This window comes from Aethalodelphis obliquidens, unplaced genomic scaffold, assembly GCF_003676395.1.
Source record: "Aethalodelphis obliquidens isolate GAN/ISIS:26980383/991018 unplaced genomic scaffold, ASM367639v1 scaffold18, whole genome shotgun sequence".
Taxonomy (NCBI): domain Eukaryota; kingdom Metazoa; phylum Chordata; class Mammalia; order Artiodactyla; family Delphinidae; genus Aethalodelphis; species Aethalodelphis obliquidens.
The window spans coordinates 4,114,024-4,124,209 of NW_020837962.1; the positions used below are offsets into that span (position 1 = coordinate 4,114,024).

Sequence of the window (10,186 nt, forward strand, 5' to 3'; positions counted from 1 at the left end):
GAAATCCAAGGTGTATTTTACGTTGACATCATATCCCAAATTGGATGCTAAAATTTTATCAAAAACATTTGATCTCGGGCTTCCCTGGTGGCGCAGTGGTTGAGAGTCCGCCTGCCGATGCAGGGGACGCGGGTTCGTGCCCCGGTCCGGGAAGATCCCACATGCCGCGGAGCGGCTGGGCCCGTGAGCCATGGCTACTGAGCCTGCGCGTCCGGAGCCTGTGCTCCGCAACAGGAGAGGCCACAACAGTGAGAGGCCCGCGTACCGCAAAAAAAAAAAAAAAAAAAAATTTGATCTCAATTCAGAGTTCCTTAAATTTGCTGTTGAGAAAGTAGATTCACATACCCAAGGAGTCCCAGACTTACATAAAAATGTTCCAGTAAATGAATTGTGTATTTGATTTTCTTTCTTTCTTTCTTTCTTTTTTCTTTCTTTTTTTTTTTTTTCCTTGTGGGATCTTAGTTCCCCAACCAGGGATTGAACCCGGGCCCTCAGTGGTGAAAGCACAGAGTGCTAACCACTTGGACTGTCAGGGAATTCCCTGTATTCGATTTTCAATTTAAATAAATATAATTTAACAATTCAGTTCCTCGGACGCATTTCAAGTGTTTGGCGGTGTGGTGTGGTTGCTGGCGACCATATTGAACAGCCCACATAGAGACCATTTCCATCCTTCTGGAAAGTTTCCCTTGGACAGCCCCAGGCTTATAGAATGAGATCCAAACATCTCCATAGGACTTCCACAATTTTCTAGAACCCAGCTCCAACCTATCTGGCTTTATTTATGGATTTTGTTTTATGCATGGTCGTTTTCCCATGCCTCTCTTTCCACTTTGAAAGCCCTTTCATCTCTTCCCCCAGAGAAATCTCCTCTTTCGGGCTGGGCTGAAAGGCAGAGCGTCCTTGAAGGATTCTCCCCTTCTCCCCGCAGCAGAATGAATCGATTCTGCTTCCCACGGGATCTAGAAGAGGAGGCATGGTGCGTGGGAAGCAGCACAGGCCCGGCCAAGCCCCCGGACTGTGGCTCGCTGCCCTCAGAGCTCCGTGCTCCGTTTCTCCTGAGACAGGTTTGAATGGATCTTCTAATGCAGCGTTAGCCCTGCCCCGTTGGAAAAACAGAAGCAGACAAAGGACGGCACTGTGTCCTTCTCCAGCTGCCCGGGGGCTGCCGAGCATGGGACCGCAGACAGGAACACACCCTGGGTCCAGGCCATGTAATTCTAGGCGGGCATCAGTTCTGCAGGGAAAAAAAAAAACGGTTCTTTGCCCTCACAAAAGGAAATATGTGCCTGGCTGCTCTGATTCTCACTTTTCAAAATGAGAACTGGTTGGTTTGTGTGTCCCTGTGTGTGTTTACTTTTTAAAAACTATAACATATATACAGAAAAGGGCACATAACTTAATTGTACAACTCGAATTTTCACAAAGTGGACATTCCTGTGTAACCACCCCCAGATGAAGAGAACATGACTAGACACCCTCACCCACCAGCCTCTTCCAGACTCTCCTTCCCCTCCCAAGAGTAACCGTTTTCTTAACTTACACCCCCAAGATTCCTTTTCCTGCTTCTGGACTTCGGGTACATGGCATTCACCGGGAGGGTTTCTTGGCCTCTGGCTTGTTTTGCTTAGTATTTGCCATAGTTTGTGGTTGGCTTTTGAAGGCCTTTGTGTTTTCTGGTCACTTGAAACACGGTTAGTAAAAACTGCAGTGGTTAATTTAAAAAAAAAAAAAGGAGGAAAGAAAAGAAAAGAAAGAACACTAGATATGAAAGACAGGTCTTGGTTGGGTGATGGTTTCAAGTGTGAAAAAATTTATGTTCACATTTGGCGGATGTTTGCCCAGGGGATTTGGGTAATTTTCTCTTGTCATCATCTACCTTCTTTCTTTTTTTTTTAAATGGAAATGCAAAGGGTGAGCAATACCCAAGGAAATCCTTTGTTTTCTTTTGGCCACTCCACTCGGCATGTGGGATCTTAGTTCTCCAATCAGGCATTGAACCTCTAGTGGAAGCTTGAGGTCTTAACCACTGAACCGCCAGGGATGTCCCCCTACCTTTTACCTTTGTGTAGGGAATCTCTTGTTAAGGTTCTCATTCTTGGGTCTGGAAGGGATGATGTTAACTCCCTTTCTGGCTTTTGGACAAGACTGGACACAGGTCATTTCCTAATTGTCTGTCAGTCAGAAAATGAAAGAAATTCAAAAAGATACATGTACCACAATGTTCATTGCAGCACTGTTTACAATAGCCAGGACATGGAAGCAACCTAAATGTCCATCGACAGATAAATGGGTAAAGAAGATGTGGCACATATATACAATGGAATATTACTCAGCCATAAAAAGGAACGAAATTGAGTTATTTGTAATGAGGTGGATGGACCTAGAGTCAGTCGTACAGAGTGAAGTAAATCAGAAAGAGAAAAACAAATACCAGATGCTAATGCACATATATGGAATCTAAAAAAACAGTATTGATGAAACTTGTGGCAGGTCAGGAATAAAGATGCAGACGTAGAGAACGGACTTGAGGTCACAGGAGGGGGAGGGGAAGCTGGGACTAAGTGAGAGAGTAGCACTGACATATATACATTACCGAACGTAAAATGGTTGGCTAGTGGGAAGCAGCCGCCGCATAGCACAGAGAGATCAGCTCGATGCATTGTGACGACCTAGAGGGGTGGGATAGGGAAGGTGGGAGGGAGGCTCAAGGTGGGGAAGTATATGGGGATATATATATATATAAGTATAGCTGATTCACTTTGTTGTACAGCAGAAACTAACACACCATTTTAAAGCAATTATACTCCAATAAAGATGTTTAAAAAAAAAGGATTGAGAGTGGAAAAGAGAGATGGGGAGATGTCAATTGAATTTAATTAATTAATTTATTTATTTTTGGCTGCATTGGGTCTTTGTTGCTGCACACGGGCTTTCTCTAGTTGCGGCGAGCCAGGGCTACTCTTCGTTGCGGTGCGCAGGCTTCTCACTGCTGTGGCTTCTCTTGTTGCGGAGCACGGGCTCTAGAGCGCAGACTCAGTAGTTGTGGCACACAGGCTTAGTTGCTCCGCGGCATGTGGGATCTTCCTGGACCAGGGCTCGAACCTGTGTCCCCTGCATTGGCAGGTGGATTCTTAACCACTGCGCCACCAGGGAGGCCCCTGTCCATTGAATTTCTGATCTGGTGTCTTCTGGTTTTGCTTTAGGTAAAATGTCTGCTCCAGGATCCTACCAGGCGGCTGCTGGACCTTCCTCGGTGCCAACTGCGCCCCCATCCTATGAAGAGACAGTTTCTGTTAACAGTTACTACCCCACACCTCCAGCACCCATGCCTGGGCCGACCACGGGGCTCATGACGGGCCCAGATGGGAAGGGCATGAATCCGCCTGGGTACTACACCCAGCCAGTGCCCGTCCCCAATGCCAATGCAAGTACGTACGGCCTCCCGGGCCCCCTTACCTCTCCTTGGCCCTCAGCCCTGGGACTCCGGAGAGTGGCCGTAGTGACTGTGCCCCAGAGTCTAAGCAAAGTGCCAGTCAGTCCAGCTTTCCCCCGTGTCCTGAAATTTCACGTCTAGTCTTGGGTTCCCTGTCAGTGAGGCTTTGCTTTTTCCATAATAAAGCACAGTGTATGAGCTTTCCCACGTCCACTGTAAACTGAGCCTCTGGTGCTTATCACAGAGGCACAACAAACCGTCCCAGAGAAATCTGGGAATGGGAGTTTGCTTTTGGGGACTCCTGCCCTTCCTGCTGAGGCTTGGCGGGAGAACCCCTGCCCCGAGGCCAGGGCTGGAGTAGGACAGGGAGAGGATGCAGCCATGAGTGAGGAATGGGTGAGCTGAAACCCACCCCCAGCCCAACATTAGTGCAGGTGACTCCCCTGCCCTCCAGCAACTTCTTCATGTCCTTGCCCTTTGGTACTTCCTGCTGCCCGTCTGCACCCAGGTATGTAGCTGATTCAGTATTACAGGCAGCTCAGAGAGCGGGCCCGCGAGACAGACTGCCTGGGTTCACCAGCCTCCTTGTGCCTCGGTTTCCCCATCTGTAAAATGGGGCCCATCAAGTACCTACAACCGGCGGCTGTTAAGATTAAGTAAGGTTCCATGAGTAATCATTGGATGAATGTGAACTATTGTTGTCATTGTGCTCAAGTGACTTTGACTCCTTGAGATGGAAGAGGACAAGATAACGACTTCAGACTCTTTTAGATCACACTCAGATCAATAAATAACTCATTCTTGTACCCCACATAACCCTTATTAAAATGTACGTGTAAGTGCTGAATTATGCTTTGATGCTGCTCTTCTGCAGGGGGTGGGGGTGCTTTCTAGGTCTTTCTGGGAATATTGTCTGGTTAGCTCTGGGTAACAGTTCATGTCCCCTAATACATAGATCACAGAAATGGCATCTCAGTAACATAAAAACAGAAAAAAGTCACTTTGACAGAACTACGAGCTTAAACAACTTTGCCGAAAACCAAAAGAATGTGCTAAGCTCTGAGGGCTTTGTGATTTCCATCACCCTAGGTGCTCTTCTAATGCTTGTGGATGTCCGCGTGTGTTTTTCACATAGTTTTCTCTTTTTAGCACACTTTCATATACCCACTGCGTGTATCAGTATGGTCCCCCGACTTGTAAAGAACTGGGCCAGTATCCCCTGGCTTGGTAAACGCCAGCCTTATTACTGGGCATTGGAGTTTGCTAAGGAGACCGTGTGAAATGCAGGCTTGTTTATGGAGGATTCACTCTGTACCAGGCACGGGGTGAGGTTCTTTACTGCCTTTGTCCCATTTAATCCTAGCGACAACCCTTATTATTCCATTTTTTAAAAAACAGCTTTATTGAGATAGAATTCCCATACCATAAAGTTCACTCTTTTAAAGTATATGATTCAGTGGTTTTAGCATCTTCACAGAGCTATGCAACCATCAGCACTAATTCCAGAACATTTCCATCACCCCAGAAAGAAACCCCCGTCACCCTCCATCCCCCCAGCCCCTGGCAACCACTAATCTACGGATGAAGAAAATTGAGGCTAAAACCCATCACATCACTGTTTCTGAAATTACCATCTGCAGACCTCCTTTGTAGAACCACTCAAGAGCTTAAAAAGCAGTTTGGGGACCCTGCCCCAGACTTGCTGAATCAGACGGTCTTGAGGGCAGGACCAGGGAATCTGCATTCTTAATAAGCTCCGCACTGGAGTCCAGAGACAGTTGAGTTTGAAAGCCTGGTGGAGCTGGGCCAAATCTCCTCCAGAAACACAGTCCTTTCCCCCATCTCGTGTGTGGAGGTTTCCAGAGCCCCTCAAGTGGTAATTCTGGAAATCTGCCACTGATTTCTTCCCTTTTTGTCATTTTTCTCCCTCCTCACCCATCCCCAATTTTTTTTATTGTGGTAAAATAACACATAACGTAAGATTGATTACCTTAAGCATTTCTCAGCGTACAGTTCAGTGGCATTAAGTACGTTCACATTTTTGGGCAATCATTACCACCTTCCATCTCTTACATTATACAAAACAAACTCTATACCCATTAAATGGCAACTCCCCTTCACTCCTCTCTCCCAAGCCCCTGGCACCCACCATTCTACTTTTTATCTCTATGAATTCAACTACTCTAGGTGCCTCCTATCTGTGGAATCAGCAGTATTTGTCTTTTTGTGACTGGCTTGTTTCAGTTAGCCTGATGCCCTTAATGTCCATCCATGTTATAAGATGTGTCAGAATTTCCTTCCTTTTTAAGACTGACTAATAACGCCTTGCATGGATGGACCACATTTTGTTCATCCATTCATTTATGAATGGACGCTGGGTTGCTTCCACCTCTGGGCTCTTGTGAAGAGTGCTCTCCTGAACATGGGTGAGCAAATATCTGTCGAGATCCTGCCTCTACTGTTTTGCATTTAATGAATGTCTTCCTCATTTACTGATTGGCCGGTTTGTTCTGTTCCTTCCATCAGTTGCTGTGCAGACAGTCTACGTGCAGCAGCCCATCTCCTTTTTCGACCGCCCAGTCCAGATGTGTTGTCCTTCCTGCAACAAGATGATCGTGACTCAGCTGTCCTATAATGCCGGCGCCCTCACCTGGCTCTCCTGCGGGAGCCTGTGCCTGTTGGGGTAAGTCTGAGGTCCACTCAGACCCCGGGCTCTCCCGAATTCCTCTCTTGTAGGATTTCTCAGCCTCAGCACCTACTTCTGTGTTGTGGGGGCCTGTCCTGTGCCCTGTAGGATGTTGAGCAGCATCCCTGGTCTCTACCCACTAGATGCCAGGAGCTCCCCTGCCCCCGTTGTCATAACCGGAAATCGTGCCCAGTTGAGAACCACTGCCCTCGAGCATATCAGCGCCTGGAAGCTGCTGTCCCATCCTTTCTTCTCAGACCACTCCCTGCATGTAGGGACAAGCATAGCAGCCATTTGTATCTGTGTACAGCGATACCCTTGGGGATTTCTTTTTGTAGAATTTCATGACCTAATTAATAATGTTTGCTTGACTCTAAGAGAAGCTTTAAACAATCTGTACATTAAAATATTTTATAGTCATCTCTTCAAAATTTCTTATCCTTTTAGGACCCCCAGTAGTTTTCTGTTGCCTACACAAGGAGAATGTGTAAATAAATTTATGTCTGCACCAAGGGTATTATGTTGAAAGAGATAATACTTTCTGTTCTGGGAGAAAGTTGAGGAAGCACCATTTAACTTTTTTTTTCCAAACAGATAAAGGCATCCTCCTTATTCCTGGCCATGCAAGTCACTCAGAAAACCATAAGTGCTCCGTTTGCTTCCTCGAAGGCAACCGTGTTTGTGGGTTTCTTTTCCGAGGCCCTTGCCTGGCTCTTTCCTCATTATCTGCTCATGACTTAGGTGGAGGGGGAATCATGGTTCTCTTCCTAATTTTGAAGAGAGGCTCAAAGCCCCTGAGAGCTTAATTAACTTTCTTGAGGACTTGCATTCAGAGGGGAAGAAAGGAGACAGAAAACATTACATAAAAACTCATCGTCCTTTGGACTTTCCTGTTAAAACTAACTTTTGTCTTTGAAATCAGGGAAGGACAAAATGGAAACTTTTATCGAATATTGGCCTCTCGCTTTCAAATTGAGGCAGCTTTTTCTATCCGTTCTTCCTTAAATGCAGTACTGTGTGTTCAGATCCTGCCTCTCACAGCTGTGTGGCTCTGGGCAAGTGACTTCACCTCTCTGTGCTCCAGTTTCCTCATCTGTAAACTGGGTTGTACTAACGCCCACCTCCGGGGGTGTTGAGGATAAAGTAGGTGGCTGTGTGTGCATCGCCTCTTGCAGCCATGCCCGCACTTGTCAGGCGGGAGGATAGGATGGTCGCTAAATGCACTCGCTGCCCTTATTTGAACTCAGGTAAGCTTAGGCAACAGGAAATTCCATTCATGAGATAGTCTTCTCTTCAGGATATTTCCTGATTCTGCTTTATATAAATCAGTGTCTTCCTGTAAAATGTTGATTTTTTTTTTTTTTTTTAAACTACGTTTTTTGGCAAACTTTGGTTGTAAGGCTGTGGGGTGTTTTCTGACACCGGCCAAGCCTCCAGCACCAGCTGCATGTCAGTGTTTCAGTTCAGCTCTGACACTACCTGGAGTTGCAGACCCCACAGCTTAAGGGCTCAGTCCCACAGACTGCCCCCCACTTCAGATGTCAGGCACAAGTCGTAGGTCCCCTGAACTTCTGACCGATCAGGGGTCCTGCTATCCCCTCTTCGGGTTTGATCATATGCTAGAATGAATGGCTCACAGAACTCAGCATGGCAGTTTACTTACATTTACAGGTTTATCATACAGGAGACAGACCGATGGACAGCTAGGTGAGGAGGTAACAGGGCGAGATCCAGGTAGGTCCTGAGTGCAGGAGTTTCTGTCCCCTTGGAGTTGGGGTACACCACCCTTCCGGCACACAAATGCCAGATTCACCAACCCAGAATCTCTCCAAATTAGCTGTTCAAGTGTTTTTATAACCCAATCGTCATCCCCCCATTCCACCCCAGAGGTCTGTAGTCGAGGTTGAAAGTTCCAGCCCTCTAGTCACTTGGTCTTTCTGGTGACCAGCCCATCCCAAGCCTGTCTAGGGACCCACCCTAGTCACCTCACTAGCATAAACTCAGGTGTGATTTAAAGGGGCTCTTTGTGAGTAACAGAAGACACTCCTGTCACTCAGGACGTTCCACGGGTTTTGGAGCTCTGTGCCGAGAACCAAAGACCAAATATATTTCTTCTTACACCTCAGGCTGTATGGAGGTCCTGCCTGCGTGCGCTGATGATGGATTATGTAGGTTAAGAGACGTGATTTGTGGAAATTTATATGATTGTTGCTGTGAGAAGCAGGCTGTCTGTATGGAAAAGTGATCAGTCCAAGACAGGAGTCAGCAAACTACAGCCCCGGGGCCAAATCCAGCCTATTTTAAGTTCTATTGGAACAGGTCACGCCCTTTATTTACGGATTATCTGTGGCTGTTTTCATGCTCCAGTGACAGAACAAGACCCATGTAGCCTGAAATCCATACTCTGTGGCCCTTTACAAAAGAAAGTCACCGATTCCAATCTAACACTTTGAAAGATGCCTAAGTGTCCCAAGACTTGATAATACACGCAGAGCAGTCTGTCTGTGGGAGCAGCCTTGGCAATGGCTGGGGTCTTAGTTCCCCAGGGCTGCCATAACAAATTACCACAAACCTGGTGGCTTAAAACAATAGGAATTTATTCTCTCACCATTCTAGAAGCAGGAAGTTCAAAATCAAGATGCCACGCTCCCTATGGTCACCTTATCTTTGACAAAGGAGGCAGAAATGTACCGTGGAGAAAGGACAGCCTATTCAATAAGTGGTGCTGGGAAAACTGGACAGCTACATGTAAAAGTATGAAGTTAGATCACTCCCTAACACCATACACAAAAATAAGCTCAAAATGGATTAAAGACCTAAATGTAAGGCCAGAAACTATCAAACTCTTAGAGGAAAACATAGGCAGAACACTCTATGACATAAATCACAGCAAGATTCTTTCTGACCCACCTCCTAGAGTAATGGAAATAAAAACAAGAGTAAACAAATGGGACCTAATGAAACTTAAAAGCTTTTGCGCAGCAAAGGAAACCATAAAGAAGACCAAAAGACAACCCTCAGAATGGGAGAAAATATTTGCAAATGAAGCAACTGACAAAGGATTGATCTCCAAAATTTATAAGCAGCTCATGCAGCTTAATAACAAAAAAACAAACAACCCAATCCAAAAATGGGCAGAAGACCTAAATAGACATTTCTCCAAAGAAGATATACAGAGTGCCAACAAACACATGAGAGAATGCTCAACATCACTAATCATTAGAGACATGCAAATCAAAACTACAATGAGATATCATCTCACACCAGTCAGAATGGCCATCATCAAAAAATCTAGAAACAATAAATGCTGGAGAGGGTGTGGAGAAAAGGGAACCCTCTTACACTGTTGGTGGGAATGTAAATTGATACAGCCACTGTGGAGAACAGTATGGAGGTTCCTTAAAAAGCTACAAATAGAACTACCATATGACCCAGCAATCCCACTACTGGGCATATACCCTGAGAAAACCATAATTCAAAAAGAGTCATGTACCAAAATGTTCATTGCAGCTCTATTTACAATAGCCCAGAGATGGAAACAACCTAAGTGTCTATCATCGGATGAATGGATAAAGAAGATGTGGCACATATATACAATGGAATATTACTCAGCCATAAAAAGAGACGAAATTGAGCTATTTGTAATGAGGTGGATAGACCTAGAGTCTGTCATACAGAGTGAAGTAAGTCAGAAAGAGAGAGACAAATACCGTATGCTAACACATATATATGGAATTTAAAAAAAAAAAATGTCATGAAAAACCTAGGGGTGAAACAGGAATAAAGACACAGACTTACTAGAGAATGGACTTGAGGCTATGGGGAGGGGGAAGTGTAAACGGTGACAAAGCGATAAAGAGGCATGGACATATATACACTACCAAACGTAAGGTAGATAGCTAGTGGGAAGCAGCCGCATAGCACAGGGAGATCAGCTCGGTGCTTTGTGACCGCCTGGAGGGGTGGGATAGGGAGGGTGGGAGGGAGGGAGACGCAAGCGGGAAGAGATATGGGAATATATGTATATATATAACTGATTCATTTTGTTGTGAAGCTGAAACTAA

At 45.7% G+C, this 10,186-nt stretch overlaps 1 protein-coding gene across 8 annotated transcripts in view; it reads left to right on the forward strand.

Annotated features, from left to right (window-relative positions):
- The window catches only part of LITAF (lipopolysaccharide induced TNF factor), a 111,845-nt gene that overhangs the window by 99,600 nt on the left and 2,059 nt on the right, over positions 1–10,186 (forward strand). For 6 of the 8 annotated variants that reach the window (XM_027117390.1, XM_027117392.1, XM_027117391.1 and 3 more), the window contains 2 exons: positions 3,207–3,431; positions 5,963–6,119. In XM_027117390.1, coding sequence (XP_026973191.1) covers positions 3,212–3,431; positions 5,963–6,119 — 377 coding nt within the window. In that variant the 5' untranslated portion in view covers positions 3,207–3,211. Of the gene's footprint in view, positions 1–231; positions 249–1,050; positions 1,068–3,206; positions 3,432–5,962; positions 6,120–10,186 lie in introns of those variants that run through there. The other 2 variants (XM_027117394.1, XM_027117389.1) reach the window with 2 other exon arrangements.